Below are 25431 nucleotides of genomic sequence, written 5' to 3' on the forward strand. Positions count from 1 at the left end.
ATGTCCGTCTCTTCTAAGACGCCTGGGCCTCTGTAGCCACATGGCCACTGAAAAATGGGGGCGTGTCAACATGACATGCCACCGTTCACTCCGGACACATACCTTTCCATTCCATATGCACCTTAATGCCCCCAGTAGTAGTGCCCCTTATGCAATACACCCAGTTGTAGTGCCCCTTATGCAATGCCCCAGTAGTAGTGCCCTTTATGCAGTGCCCCCTGCAGAAGTGGCCCTTATGCAGTGTCCCCAGTAGTGCCCTTTATGCAGTGCCCCCAGTAGTGCCCTTTATGCAGTGCGCCCAGTAGTGCCCCCAGTAATGCCCATTATGCAGTGCCCCAGTAGTGCCCCTTATGCAGTGCCCTCTGCAGTAGTGCACATTATGTAGTGCCCCTTAAACAATGCCCCTTATACAGTGCCCCCAGTAGTGCCCTTTATGCAGTGCCCCTTAAACAGTGCCTCCAGTAGTGCCCCTTATGCAGTGCCTCTTATACAATGCCCCTTATACAGTGCCCCCAGTAGTGCCCCTTACATATAAAACACACAGAAACACAAAACTATACTTACCCGAATCCCCGCTTCTGCACCTGCCGCCGTCCACTCCTCCCGCTCGGCACTATGGGAGAGACGTCATGACGTCTCTCTCTTCACCCACTGCAGGAGCCGGAAGGCAGAGCTGATGAGTGAGCTCCAGCCCGGCTCCAGCTCCAACCCGGCTCCGGCCCTGGGTGCAGCAGCCAATAAGAGTCTGTCTGACTGTTATTGGCTGCTAAAACAAACACACCGTTTCTGGTGCGCCCCCTGCCCCGCCGCCTGCACAGCGCCCCTTGCACCGACAGCAACAGCGCCCCCTGCACCGCCGGGTCTGACAGGGCCCAGGGCACATGCCCATCGTATGTAAAACATGATGTCATTACTCTAGAGACTTGGCTTATCTAAATCATTATTCCATTACCATAGAGACAAGGCCAGTAAAATCAAATCGCTACGGTAGTTGTTGGAGAGGTGGGTGGATAGATCTGCTGCTCATGAGCAGAACACAGTAATGGACTTATTTTTAAATAAAGACAGAGCCACAGCTTGTGCACACCAGAGGAGAAGGAATGCCTGCAGGACCAGGATCTTTCAACATGGATGAGGCTACTTATTTAGCAAACCAGTATGTTTCTGGTCCCCAAAGGACTGTACAAGCAGAGGAAGCTACAACTGTGTTTAACCCTTCTCCCACAGCACAAGGACCTGGGTGTTCTTAGTTAGCCAAATCTCCCCCTGTCCTGGCAGTTATTTCACATCTAGGGCAGGATGTATCAGAGACATCTTGCTGTAAAACCTCAGAAAAATTGCAGTTTTCATGGATTTATCGCATCCTTACACATCCCCATATGTAAAAACAGGGACCTACGGCACAGCAGTCCCCATAGGATTCTATAGGGTGCAATTTTACCACATACATACACTTTCTGGTCCTTGTACCTGATATTGTCCTTTTCCTTTCTAAAAATGGTGTTGGTTCACTCTCTCACACCCCCATTTAAGATAGTTTAATGTCTCAAATTATAATTGTATATTCAGTGTGTGTTTATAGTGAAATGGTGTCATAATAACTAAACCTGAACATCTCTTACACAATTGCAAAAAGTACATGAACAAAATAATGCTCAGAATCCTAGTGGGCAATCACATCAAATAAATTCTAATATCTAATATATAGTTCATAATGATAATTATTCTTCAACAACTTCCATTTGGTATATACACCAGCAGCATCACATTTCTCCACTTACTGCCATGAGTTTTATAACCTTAAGAATCAGATGAAAGCCCAACAATCAGTGCACCTGCAGTAATAAGGTAATTGTGATTTAGTGGGGGAGATAAGCAACGGGACATGATTAGCCTATCATTGGGGATGGCTGTACTGTAGCACAAGGAGACTGTACACATTATGCAGTAAGTGTTCCCCTTACCTCTGATTAGCTGGGTACACACCTAAACAATCATCTTGCAGATCATACGATTCACAATCTGTTGTCGAGATATTGTAAGGGGTTGGGTACGAGATGCCGGTGGTCAAAATCCAGACGCCGGCATCCTGACAGGGTTAGGATACGACAATTGTCAGTAGGTATCCTAACCCTCCCCCTCTCCCTACCCTAACCCTCCCTCCCCAGTGCCCGAACCTAACCTCCCCCCCTAGTGCCTAAACCTAATCTTCCCTCCCCTGCACCCTAAACCTAACCCTCCCCCCTAGTGCCTAACCCTAATTCCTAAACCTAACCCTCCCCCTAATGCCTATGCCTAAACCCTAACCCTCCCCCTAGTGCCTATCCCTAACCCCTAATCCTCCCCCCAACCCTGTTACTTACCTTCGGGATGCCAGGGATCTGGATGCCAGTGCCTGGAATCTGACAGGTGTCAGTATTCCGGCGCCGGTATTCTAAGCACCGGCACCCCCTGTGTCGGGATACTGAACCTATCCCATTGTAACAGTGTGTATGCAACTCACAATCATGTTATATTACAACACAACATGTCACGTCTGCTGATTTGGTTTTATGTTCATCCTAATATTTCTGTGATGGGGCAATGTCAGGCAATCCTGAAAGTGTGTGCGCACTAACAACCATTCTGTCCAATACTTCTGCTGATGTTCCTCCAGTCACGGTACCAGCAGATGATTGTGAGAGATGAGGATGGCAAGGTAGATTGTAATAGTAGCTAAGCTATGCATCAATCTCCTATGATCAGTAAAATTGGAATAACAATCATACCTCAAGTATGATTGCAAAAGTGTGCACCCAGCTTTAAAGTTCACACAGGCGTACATTTGCCGAGCTATTTGCTCAACTGAGAACATCTTTTAATGCATTTGCACTGCCCGGCCGAAATACCTGACTCTTTACAACACTTAGACAAAGGGGAGATGCTGTAGTGACATCACTGGTGACATGATTTTCTTTGTACTATATTGGACAAAACTCTTATAGCAATTGTAACAATAAGAAATCAAAGTAATTATTTCTGTAACTACATTTTTGCACAGAGCTGACAAAGGGACATGCATTAGTAGTATGAAGATATATGTGGCACCATGCTCTATTCCAATCCCCTTATGTTACAACTAGGGAGGCCAATCCCAGGTCATCTTTTCAATCCTGGGATTTGGGATTGAAAAACGCTCAATCCTGGGATTCCTGGGATACTCGAGATTGAGTTGATCAATGGGATGGGCGTAGTTGAAGGAGTGGGCCGGCAAGGGGCTGTGCAGCGTGACCTATGCGCACAGCTGCACGGTTGGCGGCCAGGGCAGAGTCTGAGTGAGTGCTGCAGGTGCCCGGCATAAAAAACCCCAACTAAGCAGCGCAAAAAAAACTGTGCTCACTAATCCCGAAATCCCAGGATAATGAATTGGCGAAAGTAGAGTAGTTGTATTATTGAATAAAAATGGTAACTTCTGTGTTCCTCTTCCAATTTATGCTCATTATCAGAACAATGTAAAAAAAAAATAATAATTGTACAATTTTCATTTTGATGTTAAAAGCAAAAATAAACATTTGATAATGGCTTAAAAATGTTATCAAGTTTTCTGTGGGATCCAAGATAAAATATATGCTGTTGTGTAAGTAACGATTATTCTAATTATAGCCATATACACATTACAGTTAGTTATTAGGAACAGGATATCAATGTTAATTGGTAATATGTAAAAAAATATATTTTATGCTAAAAAAAGACCAAATTATACTAAAGTGTAAAAATAAAATCATTAAAATGTTTTAGATATAAAAGGGCCAAATGTAATAGGGTGAGAGTTAGAAAATGTGACAGTTTAGCAGTAAGCTCTCACACTTTTTATACTCATGTAATAGAGTCCGAGAACATACAAACTCGCACGTTTTTCAGACTCAAAAAACTCTTGTGAAACTCTCATCCAGATGTTTTCCCATTTTGAAAATACAACTTGACCAATGTATTAGTGTGAGGGATTACTGCTAAACTCTCACATTTTTTAAGCTCTCACCCTATTACATTAGGCCCAAAAGTATATATACATACCACGTACAATCTGTTTTCCCTAATTTTATTTTTCTATGTTTTCCTTATCACATATTTTGCTGAATATTATTTCATAATAAACTACATGGATATATGATTGTTTTTAAATTGTATTATACTGTGTGTGTCTTTTAAATTGTCATTATAATGTAATTGTTTATCACTTAGAGAAAAGTATGGAAATGAGGGAGTGGAAAGGAAATTATACTGTAGATATAACACACTTTGGTGTGCGGGTAACCAAGGTAGAAAACAAAGTATAATTAAAAGCTTGCAAACAAGCCAATTAATTTATAATTTAAGGTAGTATATAGTATAATGTTACCTTAATCATATGCTGCATTACACATAGATGACTTATCTGTTTGGTGATCTGGGTCTGGGTCAGACATTTAAATGATTAATATTATTATCATATTCACATTATTAGGATTATTAGCATTATTTAAAGAACACATAATCTTCGACACAAATATTTCACCATTCTGTTTGAATACATTAATTTTATATGTAATTAATAAAAGTTATATTTTAATTATATACAACATTTATATGATTTGTGCACCTTTACATTATACTTATTTTCTCATTTTCAAAAAATAGTTTAGCATGTTTTTGCTGTTGTTTGGAGTGGGGGTTTGTTCATTCATTCTAGAAAAGGCTCAATTAATCTGCATCTGTGGGGGGAGGGGGGGGGGTGCTGTGTTACTTTTTGTCACCCTGGACATTCTCTGTACCTAGTTTATCAGGTTTGAATCACTGCCAATATTTGTGATCAAGGGTCAAGAAGATATGTTCCAACCCACAAACTCCATCCTGACCACGGAAAATGTCCATATGCTACTGTAGGCAAGAGGCTTCAAGGGAAACCAAGTTTGTATGTGCAGAGTTAATCCAAGGCTAAATAACTCATATTGCTTTAACATATAAACTATATTAAACCTCGACCTGATTTCTATCTGTGATAACATTTAGTTTATAAATATGATCATCTATGACAGATAGACAGGACAATCACATAAGTAATTACACACCACTAATAAATAACCAGCCCTCTTCTATATAATAAAAAGTGTCCCACAGGAAGTCATTCCTGTTATTCCTTAGTTTGGGCAACTTGTTTCCTTTGGAAGAGCCAGGTTACCGTTAATTATGGTCATAAGCCAGTGGTTCCCAAATTGTGCGACGCGGCACCCTGGGGTGCCACGGGACACTTGCAGGGTTGCCTCAGGTTGGTGGTCCAGCACTAAATCAAATTCTTTATGGTCAATGTAATGTAAATATATGGACAAACAGAAGTGCAAACCTGTCCACCACCACATAACTGTACCTAAGGGTAACAGGTCAGCACAATTTACTTCACTTTACAAAAATTTATTCTGAATTTCTCAATAACAAACTTTTGGCTTAGGGGTGCCATGAAAACAATACTGATACTCTAGGGCGCCATGATTCAAAAAAGTTTGGGAACCACTGTCATAAGCAATATATCAAATACCCACAAATTATTTCAAGTGCTGCTGTGAAGTAATATTATAGTAACTTGTTTGCTGTTGACTTATTAGAATATTTTTATTTAGTATATATTTGTGTTTTTTATTGTTATGTAATAATTGCAAGTTTATTAAATGTTATGAAATGATTTTTATACATACTGTATATTAAATGATATATCAGCACAGTGAATGTGAGCCTGATGTAGAGGTGGAAGATTATGCATGTGCGACTGCGATTTTTTCTGGATTCACAGCAGTGATAATATGCAAATGCTAGTTTCAGCCTCCCGCTTGTGTACTACTGCGTGATGGACAGTATAAATCCTGAGACAAACACTTTCAGTGCCTGTGTACATTGCAATCCACCGGTGGACTCAAACACTCCACCATCTGCGCACCATCACGATCACCATTGACACTTATGACACCCCATGGCTGACGCAGTGTCTCCTTCTGAACTTTCTCTAAACATGGCCTCTGTGGCTGCACCTCTGTGTTTGAAAATGCAGCCGCATTCATTCACACGTCCGTGACAATCCCATTGTACGCCCACAAGACGGCCTTTTTTTTGTGTTCATCTCAAGTCACATCCCAGGAACGGCCATGTCTTTCTGGCACCAGCTCAAATGGGAGCGATCCCATAAGTAACAACAATCTCTGTGGACACTCAGTGGTACGCAGGGGCGGATCTAGACATTTCATTTGGGGGGCCCTTTAATGATAATAACTATGACTCCACCACTTTCTTATCCTGGCACCTCCCCTTTTCGGTATCGGTCAGAGCACACCTTATTGCAATTGTGCACAGGTGCATTGAAAGCACCTATGTATACAAGCTCTTGGTGTGAATTCGAATTTAACTCAAAACACAATGATTATGCACATATATAAATACATTATACATATACACACATACTATATATTATATATATACACATATAGATAAATATGTATATATATATATATATATATATATACAAGACGTACAAGGCGACACTCTGAGACAGTGCAAATGTGTTAAGCAATGTGGTTTATTGCATAATCATCGTCATCAATGTTTCGGGGCAACATTCCCCTTCATCAGGTCATCAGGATGTCAAAGATATATACTGTATATATGTATATTATATGTGTGTGTATATATTATATATATATACCTCCCCCTCAGCAGTACAATTGTTGGTGTCAGCATGTACAGTAAAGTGTGACACACACACGCACACAGGTACTCCTTCCACCTGCGGTACTGATACCAGAGGGGTACTCATACCAGAGGGGGGCAGGGTGGAGGGAGGAGGATGAGGGGGGACTCTGACGTCACCTTAGCAGGTGGGATAGAGAAGTTATAATATAGGGGGAGGAGATGCTGTCAGAGCAGCTTCCCTTCCTAGTCCCTTCCTACTGCCTGGACCAGGAGCCCCTGTCACGTGACTCACGTCGCGCTCTCCTTCTGCAATACCTGTGTGACGACAGCAGGCATCAGGAGCAGTGCACTGCATTGTGCCCGGACACAGACAGGAGCTGAAGGGAGGAGGAGGTGCAGAGCGGGAAGCGGGACCATCAGCCAGCAGCACTGACTCTGTGGTCGCGAGTCTCGAGACTCGCACCTGGACCATGAGGCTGCGGCACTGTCTGGGGCGGTGTTTTGGCATCTGTGCTAGGGGGGGGGCGATTGCTCCAATCGCCCCCCCACCCCCTGGATCCGCCACTGGTGGTACGCATGCATTATAGGGGTTTCCAGGAATGCGCATGCGCAGTAACAAATAATCGCTCAACTGTGCAAACATCGACAATGTATCCATCTCTTAATCAGGCCCTGTATCTTTAGTATAATTTTTTGTAAATATATGTGTATATGTTTTCTCTTTGAGGTAATACAGTTTCCCCATTATCACTTGCAGCTTTATATTATAGAAATAAGCTCTTGGAATTGGTTAGGAGGGTGCTGAAGTATGTTCTGCCTCCCTCTTTTGTCCTATTTTCATAGGCAAGATGTAACACAAGTAGGACAGGATCACTGTGGAATCCTGCACTGTTACAGCCTAGCCATATACACTCACCGACTGATGAGCTGCATATCACCCCAACTCCACTCAAGCTCAGCTCTATAAACCAGTTTTAACAGTGAGTACGGCTGTACCGCATTGTTTGAGACCACTCCTCTGGTTAAGCAACAAGGGCTGTTCACTGTGCAGGGGGAATTCCGCTGGTGTGTACATAACTCTGGCATACACCCACACCTGTACACACATATTTCCAACAGGGACAAGCAAACATGGTGGATGTACTGAAATTTACATTTTAAAATTGCACAGAAATGTGCAATTAATCTATTTAACCCTGCGTCAGGCGCAGCTGGCCTGACAGGCACCACAAAGCTGTTCTCACTCACCTCTCCGCCGCAAGGGGGCACAGGGCCTGCCCCTCCTAGTACCTTCCTATCTCTAGGTGCTGTTTGAAACCCCCCTAGTCAGTTTTCCTGCCGTCTGCGTGGAGTGCAGTAGTGACCTTCCTGGCCTCTCAGGCTCATTGCGCCCGAACTCGTCCGAGTTTTGGAGGTACGTATTTCTTTTTATTTTCTCACAATTTTGTGTATTTTGCTCATTTTATGAATGAAAATTACAAAGGTTCTGGGTATTTTGCGGAAATATATAGGTTTGTCCAGGGTGGCCTCTTAGGCACACTGTGCCTTTTAAAATTTAGTATTTTTGTTTTACTAGCCTTAAGGTTAATAAATGTGGTTTTGTGAGTCAGATTTCCATATATTCTCTCTTTGCACATCCTAATGAAGGTCACTGATCACTTTAAGAGCATTAGAATTGAGTTCATTAGGTGCTAATGACGATTTTATAACAGGCACCTGTCAGGCGCACTGTGCCCGAACCTGGGAGTCCCAGAGGTGTGCCTGACACAGGGTTAAAAGGAGAATGGGCTTATTTTTTCGTTAATGTGTATTTTCTTTATGTAAACAGGTTTAGTCCATCCCTGACAATAATCTGAAGAGAAGAAAAATAAAGGGAAAAGTTTCTGGATGGAATCTGAAATTAATCTTTCCGGGTATTGTCATCATCCACTAGACACAGGGATTTCTCTCCTAGACAGCTCAGAATTTGCTGGTAAGTACAAAGCTACTGAAAGATGACACAGACTGATAATAACAATAGGACAAGTCAAAGGTTCTGATTCAGAGGCGAATGTAATGGCGATATTTATGCAGATTGAGCGATTGTTTGCTAATGTGAATGCATACAAGTCACAATGCGCACGTGCCGCGATTGCTTTGCGATTGCGTTTGCACAGAGGATCCATTTGCAAAGTGAGTGACAGGCTGTCAGTGTTTGGGGGTGGTAACGGGGGGTGGTCAGAAAAACGCAGGCGTGTCTGACCTTTTTAATGCCGTTACATGGGTGTGCATAAATTCGCCATTGCGATCACATTATCAGCATGAGAACTCTCAGCGTGTGAGGAGAGCTGCAGTGCTTGCGGCTGGTCAGACTTGTCGCAAGGGAAAGATGGCTGCTCAATGTGCATTGATGTTACCGATATTTACGCAAGTAAGCGACGTCATACGCAGATGAGAAGGCTCAGGTGATCTTTACTACCATTAGCATATTTTCGCAACCGTGTTGCATCCAAAGTAGCGTCCGACTCTGAATCAGGCCCAAAGTTAGTTACTGGTTTCAATAGAACACTATGGACCTAATTCAGAGTTGTACGCAAACCCGGTGGTGTGTGTAAAAGTCCGATGGCAGGGAGACTGCGCATGTGCAACCCTGAATCAGGACCAATGTACAATATATAGGACGAGGTATTTCTGCATTTAGATAAGCCCTGGTGATAATCAACCTCAGGGTCCCCCTCTGTATGAGTGAGAACTGCTGGGTGGGTCTGACATATCAGCTCCAGTAACAACAAAATAAATTGCTGTCAACATTAATTAAAATACAATCTCGTCTACTGCAGGATACAAAAAAAAAAATCATTTTTGGGGAAAAAGCGCTCTGAGGGCCTGATTCAGGGTCGCACACAGGGCAGAAGTTCATGGAATTGAGCAATTTTTGCTTCTTCATTTTCGCAAAGCCCCTGAAAACTTGTACGGCGCATTTGTTCCACATTGTCTATGCACAAAGGCACAGGTGTGGCTGAGACGCTCAGAGTCAGAAATGTATAGGAAATGTGCTGGATGTTCCTGGGCGGTAACTGGGAGGAAGCTAAACAGACGTATGGAGATGGTCCATCTTATGGGGGCGTGTCAGGGGCGTGTCATTAGATGGACTGTGTACCCAGACACTTCGTCATTCACATTGGAAGCCATACTCAGATAGACAGGACTTGTGCGAGTTTAAATAGTGTAACAGACGGTGGCGTCTAAAGCAGTGGCGTAACTAGGACTTAGGCGTCGGGGAAGGGGGGGGTTAGGTTTAGGCACTTAGAAGGGGGCTTAGGGTTAGGCACCCCTAAGGAGGGTTAGGGTTAGGGGGGTTAGGTTAGTTCGTACTTACCTGGGGACGATCGGTATTTTAAGCCGTGTCGGCCAGCCGCTGTCTGGATTTGAACCGCGGGACTTGTGTCCGGCGGTAATTCGTATGTATTCCTAACATTCAGATGAGGTTATCTGCCCAAAGTGTTATGTATGTAATCTTTGGGTGGTGATATCTCTATTTGAACACTGTATTTGGGTCACTGAGAATATCTATATAATATTACATTTTCATTTATTTACCATGTACACATTACAAAATTGTCATTATTACAACACAATCAAAGGGCAGGAAATGGCTTGTCACAAGTCACCAGCACAATCTAAAATAGTTTATGATTTATAAATGATGTGAATCACATTCTTATGTCTGCAGCAAAGGTCTCATAATGTCACAAAATAGCTGCCATTGGCAGCGCTACTGACACATATGTCTTGTTAAACTTTCCTTTTGAGATAGTATGATATTAATGATAGACATTTGGCTTTAGTTCAAAGCTGTAATAGACTGATTAACTCAGGGTTCCACAAATATTTTAGAATCTAAAAGCCAGACTAACAATTTAGGAGCTGGCAATTTTTTTTTCTTTATATATAACTTTTAATAAATACCATACACAAAGCCTCTTTATTACAGACATTGAGGTGATTCCTTGTCCCCAGCTCCCATTGTTGTTTTCCAGTAAAGTTTAACATATTTTCCTCCTCGTTACCCCGGAAAGTGGAGGAACTACCTTCCCACCATGAGTTGAATTGCACTATAGATCTTTTCCCTGGTAAAGTGCTCCATCATGGACGAGTATAGTGGGGTAGTTTCAAGTAGAGTCTTGACATAGTCATAAATAAACACACTGGCACTTTATTATGTAGTCACAGCAACACAGTAATGTTTCAGCAGTAACAAGGCAGTGTTACAGCATCATTTTAGCAGTATAGTAGCAGCATTGCAGCATAGTAGTATCACAGTATAACGGTATTGCATCATAGTAGTATCACAGTATAGCGATATTGCAGCATAGTAGTATCACACTATAGCGGTATTGTACCATAGTAGTATCACAGTATAGCGGTATTGCAGCATAGTAGTATCACACTATAGCGGTATTGTACCATAGTAGTATCACAGTATAGCGGTATTGCAGCATAGTAGTATCACACTATAGCGGTATTGTACCATAGTAGTATCACAGTATAGCGGTATTGCAGCATAGTAGTATCACAGTATAGCGGTATTGCACCATAGTAGTATTACAGCATAGCGGTATTGCAGCATAGTAGTATCACAGTATAGCGGTATTGCACCATAGTAGTATCACAGTATAGCGGTATTGCAGCATATTAGTATCACAGTATAGCGGTATTGCACCATAGTAGTATCACAGTATAGTGGTATTGCACCATAGCAGTATCACAGTATAGCGGTATTGCACCCAGGGACGGACTGGGGCTGCTAAGTGCACAAAAGGGGTGTGGCCTTATCACAAAGGGGCATGGTTGTGCCTCACGGGGGCATGCTGTGAGTCACGGGGCGTGGCCTCGCTGAATGCCCCGTCTTTCAGTATCCCTGACCAAGCAGAGCGCCGGGAGGTGGAGCTGCTCGTCCGGGGTTTGCAGCCGGACGGGCCCATCCCGCCATCAGATGGGCAGCCCAGCCCTGATTTCACCATAGTAGTATCACAGCATAGCAGTATCATAACATAGTAGCATTTAGCAATATAATAGCATAGCGAGATCATAGCATAGCAGGTTTACAGCATACCACATAATGGATTATAGGTTTGGGTCCTTCCTCCAACACAGAACATACACAAACTACCTGGTCTTAAATAGGCTTCAAATGAATCAGGTGTGAGGGAGGGCTGGAGTCACCACCTGAATCCTGTGAGATTAATGCCTTCCTCACATACAGTAGCGCAATCTGTCACTCTGTCACAAAGAGTATTTCCACTTTCAGTGTGAGGGCCCGGCCATGTCTGCATGCATTTGTGAAAACTCAGCCCCAGCTGAAGTGGGCTTTTCTTTGTTACAATTCAATTTACCAGACCTGCTTCCTGGTAGCGTGCATGCAGCACTGTAGTGTTCTATAGTGGGCTTGCAGTCATGTGCCTGCTGATGTCAGGGGTTGTTTAAGGCACACTATTTAAATCTCATTCTGTTCCCTGCCAGAATGTTAGCTCTTCCTGACACTCACCTGGTGCACGTGCAGCATTTGCGTATTATATCATATATTCTTACTCAACATGATCCCTCCGTGTTCTCTGGTTATTACCTTGGCTTGACATGAGCTCTTCTCTTGGTTCCTCTCAGCATGCCAGCCCTACTGCACAGATTACTACCATCATCTTGTGTTTGCTGGCTTTCTTTATTATACTTTTTATGAATATTTATGTGAAATAGTTGACATTAGGATGCTTCTTAGGGACACTAGGGGGTAAATTTACTAAGAATCGAGAATGGTCAAGTTTAGTTTTATTTAATCACGATTTGCATCGCCGGCTCTCGGGTGATTTTCCTGTTTTTCATTTCTCAAATGTACTAAGAAGTGAGTTTAGCTGAAAGTGAGATGGCTGATGGTGAAGCAGATCGAGATATCTCCCCCGAGTTATACCTATAAAGGTTTGGGAGAAATTCTGCACAGATTTTATTTGAATTTCAGATTTAATGTCCCCTTTCTCCCTTAAAGCTTCAAATAGTGCTGTATTTAAAGTCTGGAATGCTTTTCATTATATATTTATGACCACTATGAAGGGGAGTGGTGCTACATTGCTCACTAGGAACAACTTACGTCACAAAAAGAAAAGCAGTGTGAAACTTAAAGGTGCACTCCGGGGCTTTCTTATGAGTCAATTTCTACTAGTATTTTAATTATAAAACATAACCTTAATTGATAGTTCTATTTAAGATCAAATACAATATAATACAATTATAGATAATAAGAGTGTGCTTAAAGAAAAAAAATAGTATTTAATTTAAATTAAAAAGTAAAGTGTTAGTCCGCTGAATCACAGGTATATTAGTGTTAACTGCTCTATATTCCGTTTTATGTATTGTTATGTCCCTTGATTGACACAGTCTACAAAGTCATATGATATTTTCTAAGTATTCTAGTGCAGTACTGTCTCATCAGAACATGATTCATTTGTTTATTATATGGTGGAAGAGCAATTGTAACATTGTAGGCTATTTTTTTTACCTTAATGTTACCATAGTCCACAATTGATATTAATGTTGCTATTTCCTTCCTATTATTACAAGGAATCAAAATTGAGAAGTGAGGATAGGGGAACAGAAGAATATAAATAGTGTTAGTAGCATCTCCTGGTATTTATTAACTGTTGTTTTTCTGTCAGTTGCTAAGGAGGAAACCACACTCTGGTACAAATTTACTAAAGTGAGAGTTTGTAGAAGTGAGTTTTAGAAGAGATGTTGCCCATGGCAACCAATCAGATTCTAGCTATTATCTTCTAGAAGGTGCTACTTAAATGTTAAGTAGAATCTGATTGGTTGCTATGGGCAACATCTCTTCTAAAACTCACTTCTAAAAACTCTCACTTTAGTAAATTTACCCCTCTGTCTGTCTCACTGATAGTTCTCCTAATATGTTTGGTATAGTATATTTGTCTTTATTACCCTTATTTATATTTATGCAGGGTTCCCGCTCTGTATAATACTGTTGCCGTCTCTGTCAACGACAGTTGTATTGGTATAAATGTTGCAATTCTCCATGGGAAAATATTTTCTGAGGTGGTAATTCAGGTTTAATATGTTTGGTGATAGTTTTTTTTTTTTTTACTTTTAAACTGGAATACAGCTAAAATAACAAACATAAAAAATAATGAACATTCTGCTACTTTAAATCGGTAGAAACTATTCACATCAACATTTACAACTTGCAGTTCAGTTAATGAGTAATCTACGTATAACCTCTGTTCTGTCACACCTTAGTGTGTGAGTTACAGTATAGAAGGAAACTCTCATTTTCAGTCTCATATATAATACAAGGGCAATGATCATTGTATTTAGGAGATCTGTATTGTAAACAATAAGAAAAATTTAGAGGAAGACGCTTGTTTTGTGAGTTTACCATGGAAATGGTGAGAATGAGCAAGACAAAAGGTAGGTTTCTTTTATATGCATTTTTGTAGACCTTGCTCATTGGACTTTACAGTACACAATGTACATTGGCAAGCATAAAACTGTGACACTGGTTGGAATCATCATTGACAAGTATGCGCAAAACCTATAAATATAATTCATGCGACTTTGTGCATTGTGGCAGTGTATGGAAAATGTCTCATATCAGGTACATAATGAAGTACTGTATTTTCATGTTGTACAGTTTTCTGGGTGGTGCACAAACACCAGTGACAGAATTGGGGTGTTACTTTGGTTTTGTTTGAATAAAATTTGGCATTCAATACTACAGTAATAATCTACATTTATTACAAAAGCCACGATCTTTTAGTTTAATGAATGGGAAAATATAATTTAAATGTTAGTACTCACTTTTCTTTCTGGGAAAAAAGGTGTATAATATATGTTTTAACAGCAATATAAGGAGTGTGTATTTACAATATTCACGTTTGCCCATCAACCTACAACTGTCACAGGTACATGCAATCCTCGGAGGCATTACCTCGGAGGTACCTTCTGTGATACTTCTTTGAGTGACTGCAGTAAGGACGGCACATTCACAGAGACTATACAGTTAGTTAGTCCCCAATATGTCTTCTCACCAGCGTGACTAGGTCGACCAAGTGACTTCCTGATCAAATGTTTCCCAGCAAAGCCCATTTGTGTGCAGTATCCCCACTGCAATATCACTGAAGAAAATTTCATGTTTTCTGCTAGAACTGGCCCATACCAAAACTAGTCAGTAATAAATTATGATGGAATACATTTCTCATTTTAAACGCAGTGGAAAAATAATGTTTCTCTTAAAATGGCTCTTTTACTATCCCTTGCTTGTTTCTTCATACACAGGTTAGTAAGAAAAGGAGGCAGATCTGCATACATTGCTGGTTATATCAAGTTGTGACCTTGGCTTACATAATGCATTACCAGACAATATATATCCCAGCGATTTAAACTGCATTTCCTGTCATTGACCTACACTATAATCTGCATGACACCATATTACCATTTTGTTTCTTACCTTTGGTAATAGCTAGCAAAGACAATGTGCTAACTCTGATCTAACAAGCTGATGTGCTAACTCTGATCTAACAAAGTAATGTGCTAACTCTCATCTAACAAACCGAAGTGCTAACTCTGATCTAACAAGCTGATGTGCTAACTCTGATCTAACAAACCGATGTGCTAACTCTGATCTAACAAGCTGATGTGCTAACTCTGATCTAACAAACCGATGTGCTAACTCTCATCTAACAAACCGATGTGCTAACTCTGATCTAACAAGCTGATGTGCTAACTCTCATCTAACAAACCGATGTGCTAACTCTGATCTAACAAACCGATGTGCTAACTCTGATCTAACAAACCGATGTGCTAACTCTGATCTAACAAGCTGATGTGCTAACTCTCATCTAACAAGCCAATGTGCTAATCTGTGCCTGATTCAGACCGCTCGTGAGCGCTTACAAGCGGGTTGACGTTGGCCAAGTGCGCATGCACACGAGGGAACCGGTTCCATCGTGCGCATGCGCGAGACCCGCATAGCGACGGGCAAGCCGTCGCTATGGGTCTCACTACAAAGGGGGAGTGCTGTCGATGTTGAGTGACAGCACAACCCCTTTGGTTGGCGTGCTGGGGGCGTGGCTGCCCAGACGGAGGCGTTCCCATGGGAACACCTACCGTCTGGGGCCGGCCCCACTGACATCACAAGTGATGTCAGTGGGAGTGCCTTCGGCTCTGATAGAGCCGAAAGCACTCCAGGGCTTGCGGCAACGAGACCCTACCACAAGGGTCTCGTCGCAAGCCCAATGGTCATGATGGTCTTGACCATCGCGACCATCTTCCTGGCCGCTCGCTATAGTTGTGGGTGGTCACCCACAGCTATACGAGCGGCCAGGAGGCCGCTCTAAAAAATCAGAAGGACGGCCCTAATTCAGAGCGAGCGCTCCGGCTCTGAATCAGGGCCTCTGATCTAACAATCGGATGTGCTAACTCTGATCTAACATACTGATGTGCTAACTCTGATCTAACAAACTGATGTGCTAACTCTGGGCCTGATTCAAAGCCGGATGCTCTGACAGAGTGCTCGCTCTGAATCAGGGCGTCTTTTTTTTTAATGTAGCGGCCTCCTGGCCGTTTGCATTGCTGTGGGTTCCCACCCACAGCTAATGCGAGCGGCCAGGATGATGGTCTTGATGGTCAAGACCATCGCGACCATCGGGCTTGCGACGAGACCCTTGTGGTAGGGTCTCATGGCCGCAAGCCCCAGAAAGCTTTCGGCTCTAACAGAGGGAACGCCTCCGTCTGGGCAGCCACCGGAGCCGGCCCGCCCACCAAAGGGGGCGTGCTGTCACTCAACATCGACAGCACGCCCCCTTTGGTGCGAGACCCGGAGCGACAGATTGCCCATCGCTATCCTGGTCTCGCACATGCGCACGACGGAGCCGGCTCCATCGTGCGCATGCGCACTGGCCCACCATCGACCTGGTTGCGAGTGCACTGTGCTTGCGACTGGGTCTGAATCAGGCCCTCTGATCTAACAAACTAATGTGCTAACTCTCATCTAACAAGCTGATGTACTAACTCTGATCTAACTGATGTGCTAACTCTGATCTAACTGATGTGCTAACTCTGAACTAACTAATGTGCTAACTCTGATATAACAATCTAATGTGCTACCTTTGATCTAACAAGCTGATGTGCTAACTCTGATCTAACAATCTGATGTGCTAACTCTAATCTAACAAACTAATGTGCTAACTCTGATCTAGCAAGCTGATGTGCTAACTCTGGGGGTCATTCAGACCCGCTCGCGAGCGCAGGACGCTCGCAAACGGGTCGATGTTGCCCCACTGCGCATGCGCATGATGGAGGGAGCTCCGTCGTGCGCACGTGCGAGACCCGGATAGTGACGGGCTCTCCGTCGCTCCGGGTCTCGCACCAAAGGGGGCGTGCTGTCGATGTTGATTGACAGCACGCCCCCTTTGGTGGGCGTGCCGGGGGCGTGGCTGCCAGACGGAGGCGTTCCCATGGGAATGCCTACTGTCTGAAGCCGGCCCCACTGACTGATAGAGCCAAAATCACTCCAGGGCTTGCGGCAGCGAGACCCTACCACAGAGTCTCCGTCGCAAGCCCGATGGTCGCGATGGTCTTGACCATCGCGACCATCATCATGGACGCTCGCATAAGCTGTGGGTGGTCACCCACAGCTATGCGAGCGACCAGGAGGACGCTCCATTTTAATGGAGGAGGGCCCTGATTCAGAGCGAGCGCTCTGGTCAGAGCATTCGGCTCTGATTCAGGCCCTCTGATCTAACAAACTGATGTGCTAACTCTGATCTAACTGATGTGCTAACTCTGATCTAACAAACTGATGTTCTAACTCTGATATAACAATCTAATGTGCTAACTCTGATCTAACAATTGGATGTGCTAATTCTGATCTAACAATCATATGTGATACTTTAATCTAACAATCTGATGTGCTATCTCTAATCTAACAAACTGATGTGCTAACTCTGATCAAGGTGTCTGTTACGGTCTCCTAAGATTCTCTGTGTAAAAGCGAGGTCTTCTGCCAATAACAACCACTGCTGTTCCCTTAGAACTGAATATGTCCACCGGTACTCAGGTGGCCACCTGACCTTCAACTCGGGGTAACAGAGGTTTACACAGATGTCCTAGGAAGACCAGGGTTAACGTGACACCAAAAGGAGTAATAGGTGAACATGTATTGATGGTAATGCCTGGGTGCACTTAGGAGTCTGGAGATGGTGATAAGAGCTGGAATGTGGCTAATGTCGCAATGCGACTTAGTCCGCCGTGATGTGACTAGGAGTGACTGTGATGCGGCTTAGTGAGCCATAATATGGCTGATGGCGGTAATATAGATCCAACCTAGAATGACCGTGGTGTGGCTAAGTGAGCCGTGTTGTGGCTGGTACAGACGGTGGTTTAGATGCGGCCTGGAATGACCGTGGTGCGGCTAGGTGAGCCGTGATGCGGCTGGTACAGCCAGTAGTTTGGATGCGGCCTGGAATGACCATGGTGCGGACACTTTTCACGCACACAGCAGGTGGAAGTGGTAGGAGAGATCACCAAAGTGTTGGAATGTGACAAATCGCACCGGCGACTTGTAACAGTGTCACACCTGAGGGTTGGTTTGGATTGGAACAGGCGTAAGAGGCTGAAGAGGAGATTTGAGAGGTGTGAAATAACTTAGGTGGCTTGAGCCATGGCTTCCTCCTGTATTGATGTGAGGAGGTAGAGATACGGCAGTCGTTGATGGGCTGGAAGGTCAGGACAGGAATAGAATGTCCTTATTGAACAGCAGATTGGAATGGGACTGGATATATACTACTGACAGAAAGGGCAGAATCGGATTTGGACTGATGATGCTGGATTAAGAGTTGGATCGGGTTGAGACTGATGTTTATGTTGATGAATTGAAGAACTTGATGGATTTGAATCCGATGTTGATGACTTGATGAACTTGAAAATTGAGACCGATGTTGAACTGAAGAATTTAATTGATATGAGTCCACTTAACTGACGATTTTTTTTTCCAAAAAACCACTCTGAAATTGTCGGGTTTTTTTTATGATTGAATTAGGTCAAGAACATCTTTTTAGAACTATGTCAACTCATTTTTTTTTAAAGGCCATATACCATAAAAATTAAATTTTTTATGGTATACTGTAGGTCTGGTCATTGACAGCTGATTGTTTGACATCGGTTGGGGGGCTACACACACACACACACACACACACACACACACACACACACACACACACACACACTATATATATATATATATATATATATATATATATATATATGGTATATATGCGCGCATACACACATATACATATATATACTGTATATACACGGTATATGTATGTATCCATGTGTATAGATCACACATGTGTGTATATATATATATATATATACATACACACATTTTATATATATATATATATATACACACACATATATATATATATGTATACACATATAGGGGTTTGGTGTTTATACATGGGGTGGGGCTTGCAAAAATGGGGGGGAGAGGAGGGGTTGGCTCTTTGGCCAGCGGCTGCTTCCTCTACTGTTTGCAGCCACTGGGGAGCCGCTAACAGGGCGTTGGGACAGGGAGGGGGCAGAGAAAAGGTCAGCGCTGAAAGCGCTACCTTCTATTTGCCCGGCGGCTGCTCTGTCTAGTTTGCAGCCGCTGGGCTGCTGCTAGCGGGGGTGGAGAGAGAGAGCCCGGCGGCTGCTCTACTCTGCCATCAGCCGCTGGGCTGCTGCTAGCTCTGGAGGAGGGAGAGGACAGCGCTCTCAGCGCTGCCTTCTCTGCCCTGTCAGCAGTTGTCCTCCAGAGAGAGAGAGGGAGAGAAGGACAGCGCTATCAGCGCTGCCTTCTCTGCCCTGTCTGCAGCCGCCGGGCTGCTGTTGGGGGTGGGTGCACCTTCGTTGGGCTGTCCGATCACTGCTAGCAGTGATCGGCAGGCCCACAGGGAGGGACAGTGTGCAGAGGGACCAGGAGGTCCCTCTGTGATTGGCGGCTGCTAGAAACTTATTTTCCAGCAGCCGCCCACAGAGCATTCCTGACTGGTCGTATCAGATACGACCATGTCAGGGAAAGCCCAGTCTGGTATGGTCGTATCTGATACGACCATGCCAGGAAGTGGTTAATGAACTTGATCTGTTGGGCCTGATGTCCATGAATTGAAGAACTTAATTGATAAGAGTTCGATGTTGGACTGATGGTTGGAGGTATCGTCTGGAACCGATGGAGGCTGTAAGAACAAGTCTCAATGGTAAAACCAGACTGTTGTGCAAGATGGTATAGGAGACTTGTTTACCAGATAAGGAAGGAAAGATGGGGTAGGCGCATCAAAAATGGCAATAGATAAATCTAGAAGCAGCTCACCAGGGAGGAGTGGCTAATCCCTTTGAAACCTTATGGAAAAACAAAAACAACTGGGAGCGCTAAATGACACTAGTAGTGTCTAAATTTAATGTATGCAGATATAGTCATGAAATCACAAAAATACATATAATAAAATTCACATATTAAATAGACCTTAATAGACCTTATACAGTATATTAAATACTATAATTTTTCTTTTTGACTCTGCACAAAGCAAAATGATCTTGATGCCTCATAACAATATAAAGTTTTGTAGTTCTAAAGTTATTAAAATTACTAATTTAGAGAAAAATACAAACATTGCATATATATATATATATATATATATATATATACAGTATATATATATATATATATATAAAATACACCAATAATATATTTATTTACATATGTTATACTTTTATATCTATGTTTTAAGCTTCTAAGGGCTTTATTTACGAAGCAACGGCTTTAGTGAGCCGCTGCTTCCTGCGGATTGCAGACGAAAATGTAAAACGACACTGTGTAAAGCATGTAAATAAAGCCCTATGTCTGTTCTCATATAGGTGCTAATGTAGAGTTGAGTGCAAGTTGGCCATAATTGCACCTGCAATGCGTGCATAGAAAAGATTGCGTATATTCGGACATATGAGGAGTTGTATGCATCTCTGCACACTTGCACCAGAACTTGCATATGTCAGAACATCAAATTACCACCCAGTTACTCCCTTTCAGCTACATGTGGCTGTTTATGACTCGCTTGTCAGGGACAGACTGGCTCACAGGAGTACAGGGGAAACTCCCGGTGGGCCTGAGGGATCAGGTTCCAGACTGTGCACTTGAATTATACATTATACATAGAGTATGTTACATTATACTACAAAGGACTATGGTGTATTTTCTACTATACATTGCTGGTATTAACCTGGTACATTATTATGCATGCACTAGCAGTATTTACTATATATAGATTTTTAAAGTGGCCCCCAGACCATGTACACTCTCTGTGGAGGCTGGCCACACTCTTAAGTATGGGCCCCTATCATTGGATTCCCCAGGTGGGCCCTTCATGCCCCAGTCCGACACTGTTGCTTGTATATGCTTGGCTCTGGCACAGTGCAAAAAACACAGAAGATAAGCTCTGCAACACTGACTTGCGTACATCTCCACAACAGCCCCATAATGCTTAGCAAATTCAATATAGCTAGCTTTTCCGCACTTCAAACTCATGTACAGTATGTGTATGTAATTACTCAGCCTTACTGCATAATAGCTTGGATACCTGCGTACAGTGCAGTTAGGGTGCCAAAACAACTTGCCCAAGCACTGACTTATAATATAACCCAATCTGTACTCTATATAAAAGTGACATACATATGACACAACAGGTGTCTTAAATCTTTATTAATAAATGTAAAGTTTTAATATTTACCCTCTGCATTTTTCTAATCATATGATATGACCGGTAAGTATGTGTTTTTATATAGTGTGTAGTTTCAAACAAGTGCAGATATAACTGATCATTTTGTTTTTGTTTATTCTGTTAGGACTACATTCACTACACACTCATTCGCCAGACAATGATTCGCAAGGACCTTCATTTTGTGATTCCTACAACCACATACAGTTTCCTACAGTCCATCAACCACTCACCTCCTCACCATACCACGTTAATTCCGGATACTACACACAAAAAGCTGAAGACTGGTGCTCGAATGGAATGTATGAGCTAAAACGGATTCCATCTGACAGTCTGTTTTCTTTAGACACTGATATTGGTGACTTGCCACAAGCCAAGAAGTCCAGGATTAGTCCCTGTGGTGGAAGGGTTAAAGGAGATGAATTATGTGTTGTTTGTGGAGACAAAGCCTCTGGATACCATTATAATGCATTGACCTGCGAAGGATGCAAAGGTATGAAAAACTGCTCTACATTATATATTACAACTTGTTTTTAGTGGTATAATGCATTGTAAGTAATATGACTTCGTTATATCTCTCTGTCTGTTTTGTTACGTCACCAGGAAATTAGTTGCTCAAATTCTACAGAGAGCTCATATAAATGTTGTAACACTAATCCCGAGTATAATTTATCTCTTCCTTTTGTTATATTTAATCAGGTAGGGGCAGGGGCAGAACTATGGGAGACAATGGAGGCGCCTGCCGCCGTGCTCCAGCTCTGAGGGGGCACCTTGTCCACAACATATTCACCTCACTTAGGGCTGTAACTATGTACCGGAGTGTACCGTGACGGCCAGCCAATACATGGCACACCTTCCAGGCAGCTGAGAAGCCACCATACACTCTGGAGAGCTCCATGTCAGACCATCAGCTGCTGCCTTCGTCTATCTATAGCCTGTCTGCATGTGAATTGCTACACTACAGTGTCAGCGGCTGTGGCGGGGGGGGCACCAAATTCTAACTTGCCTCCGGGCATCTAGGATGAACTTACGCCACTGGGTATGGGGATAAGTGGTGGTGGAGGTGTGTGTGTGTGTGTGTGTGTGTGTGTGTGTGTGTGGGGGGGGTTACATATTATCAGGATGGCACTATCACGGTCACGCCCCTCTCCCACATTGTGAAGCTTCTACATAGGGCACTGGTGCCTGGCTAGTCTCATGGCAGTCCTGTAACCAGGGGAGACCTTAACAATCCACAATGGACTATAACAGGTATCTATTGATAGCACCAGCAAATGCAATGTAAATTGTGTCTAATTGTAGTTAACAAATGATTAGATTCAGTTGACGCTATATCTTGCTGTTTGTCTGGACTTTTGCTCTTTTTATAAAGCAATGTGAGGGCTTTGCGTTGCACATTGTTCAGAATGAACTCTGGGCCTGATTCAGAGATGGACGCTAATGTGATTGCAGTTGCAATTTCATACGCAACGCAGCAGCGTAAATATACTAATGTTAGCAAAGATCACCCGAGCATAAAGATGCCCACTGCTGCCTTCTTACCTGCGTGCGACGACGCATACCCACGTAGATATTGGTAACATCGACAAACATCTTACCTTTGCGGCAGGTCTGACATGTCGCAGCCTTGGGAGCTCTTCTGACACGCAGAGCTGCGTATGCAATTGCAGTGGCTAATTTATGCACACACATGTAATGGTGTTTAAACAGACAGGCACACTTACATTTTTCTGACCACTCCCTGTTACCACCCCCAAACGCTGACAACCTGTCAGTCACTTTGTGATGGGATCCTCGGTGCATCCGTAATTGCAGTGCGATCTCTGTGCACACGCAGTGCGGTGCATGCACAATAGCAAACAAATGCTCGATCTGCATAAAATTGCATTAGCGTCCGTCTCTGAATCAGGTCCTCTGTATGGTGGTTTCTGGTTATAATACTGGTCCACCAAGCTGTATTATAGTTATGAGGTCCAGTGATGGTTGCATGTTCTGGAACATGGGGATTGTAATCTTAAGGGCAAGATCTATAGAAAGTGGAGTAAAATATTAAAATAGGGTTCAATTAGCACCACAATTTACAAAAAGTCCTTTACATAAAAAATATTTTATAATTGGCTTGTTTATTTCGGAGATTACATTAAAGTAACATTTTAACAAAAATAGGTGTAATATGTCCTTATGTTTTTTTTTTCTATAAAAATGTGTTCACATGTATTTGAATTTAAACTAAGGAGCAGATTCAGAGGTGGAAGCTATTTGGTTTATGGTTGCAATTGATCAATGTTTTTTAATGTTAATGCGCTGACCGCAGTGTTCATGTGCAGCGATGCTATTGGGCTCCATTTGGGAGAGGGAATGGGGAGCGTTTCCGTAAATGTTAGTTGTCCTGTTTGTGAGGCGTGCCAAAGCCAGTCACTGCGACATCGGACATCTAGCCCCAGCAGTTTAGTTGAGATCTGGCATTCCCGATGGCTAGTGCGATGTTCCCGATGGTGAGTCTTAGATTGTGAGAAGGCACAGCTGGGTGTCTCAATTCAAAAGATGACACCTGCATCATTGACATACTATCCCAGATCCACAGCAAAAATCACTCCTGCGTCCACCTCAGGCCATACATGGCTACCCTCCCGGTGTTCACGGGAGGCTCCCGATTTTTCGGGTAACCCCCCAAACCCCTGGAAGGGTAGGTGCGGGGGGGTTAGTGAAGTGGGCAGAATTAGGAGTGGGCAGAAGTGGGCAGAATAAGTGAGCAGAATAAGTGAGGTGGGCAGAATTAGGAGAATTTCCGTGGCGATTGCGGGTGTCCGTGCAGGGGACGGGGCTTAATGACGCGATTCACAACATTTGGCTCTGCCCCCTATTTAAATATAAGCCAATCGCGGGCCTTTTACCGCTAGGGGCGGGTCTTAATGACACAAATTGTCAGGCCCCGCACCCATCATCACCCACCTGCCTCTCCTCCCAGGGCTTCTCTCGGGGAAGAGACAGCAAAGGTAGGCAACTATGCCTCAGGCCCCAATTGAAAAAGCTTTAGTAATTGAGGCTAAAATAACACTTAGGGGTTTATTTACTAAGCTGTGGCTTGCAAAAGCCTCCACTTCTCTGCATGTTTAAGCCTCAAATATAAACTACCAATGATTTTAATAGCAAAACACAGTGTGTTTTGTTATTACAGTTATTGCCGTTTTAAATTTGGTGCTTAACACACACCCAGAAGCTAAGTAATTAGCTTAGTAAAGAAATCCCCCATAGTGACAGTCTACTCCAAATACATTTTAAAGCTGTTGTAAATTTGATACAGTTCTCCGGACAGTTATATAAAAGTGAACCTATGTGCATGTAATAAAGGTCATTTGCATATGACTATGAAATTGTGGGGGAGAAAGACTGTTATAGATTGATGACAGATAGAAGCTAATTGGTAGCTTTGGGCATCTTCTCCACTTAATCACTCTCCAAGACTTGATACATCTCCCTTCTGTGTTTAGTAATCATTTTTGCTTTTCTATAAAATAAAATTTAGGTTAATTTAATATAGGTTTTTTTAAATAAAAATGTGGGTAGGGAACAATTTTTAATAATGGAGAAATTAGGGTATAAAATTTAGAAGTGTACATGTAGGGACAGAGCCGGATTAAGACATAACAGGGCTCTGGGTAAGACTCTAGCTCGGGACCCCCAGTACAGTACCTGCAAAAGTTACTTTGTTAGACAAATTGGCAATATTAATTATATACATATAATCAAACAAATAGATAAATATAGACATAAAATCAGTATTCAATAAATAAAATATATAAATAAAACCAACACATGTAAATATCAATCACTTTAAATATAACCTGATGGACACTATGCATACTGTGCTGTATAAATGAATGAATTAATTAATTATACTGGTTGTGTATATTAAAGTTACAACCAAGCAGTATTATAC

At 42.8% G+C, this 25431-nt stretch overlaps 1 protein-coding gene across 1 annotated transcript in view; it reads left to right on the forward strand.

Moving 5' to 3' along the window:
- Nucleotides 1–8580: 8580 nt before the first annotated feature.
- NR1H4 (nuclear receptor subfamily 1 group H member 4) overlaps nt 8581–25431 on the forward strand; it is a 78264-nt gene continuing 61413 nt past the window's right edge. The window contains exons 1-2 of the mRNA XM_088465513.1: nt 8581–8665; nt 21619–21984. Coding sequence (XP_088321639.1) covers nt 8581–8665; nt 21619–21984 — 451 coding nt within the window. The remainder of the gene's footprint in view (nt 8666–21618; nt 21985–25431) is intronic.

The sequence above is a fragment of the Taudactylus pleione genome, unplaced genomic scaffold (assembly GCF_031769625.1).
Source record: "Taudactylus pleione unplaced genomic scaffold, aTauple2 ptg001990l, whole genome shotgun sequence".
Lineage (NCBI taxonomy): Eukaryota > Metazoa > Chordata > Amphibia > Anura > Myobatrachidae > Taudactylus > Taudactylus pleione.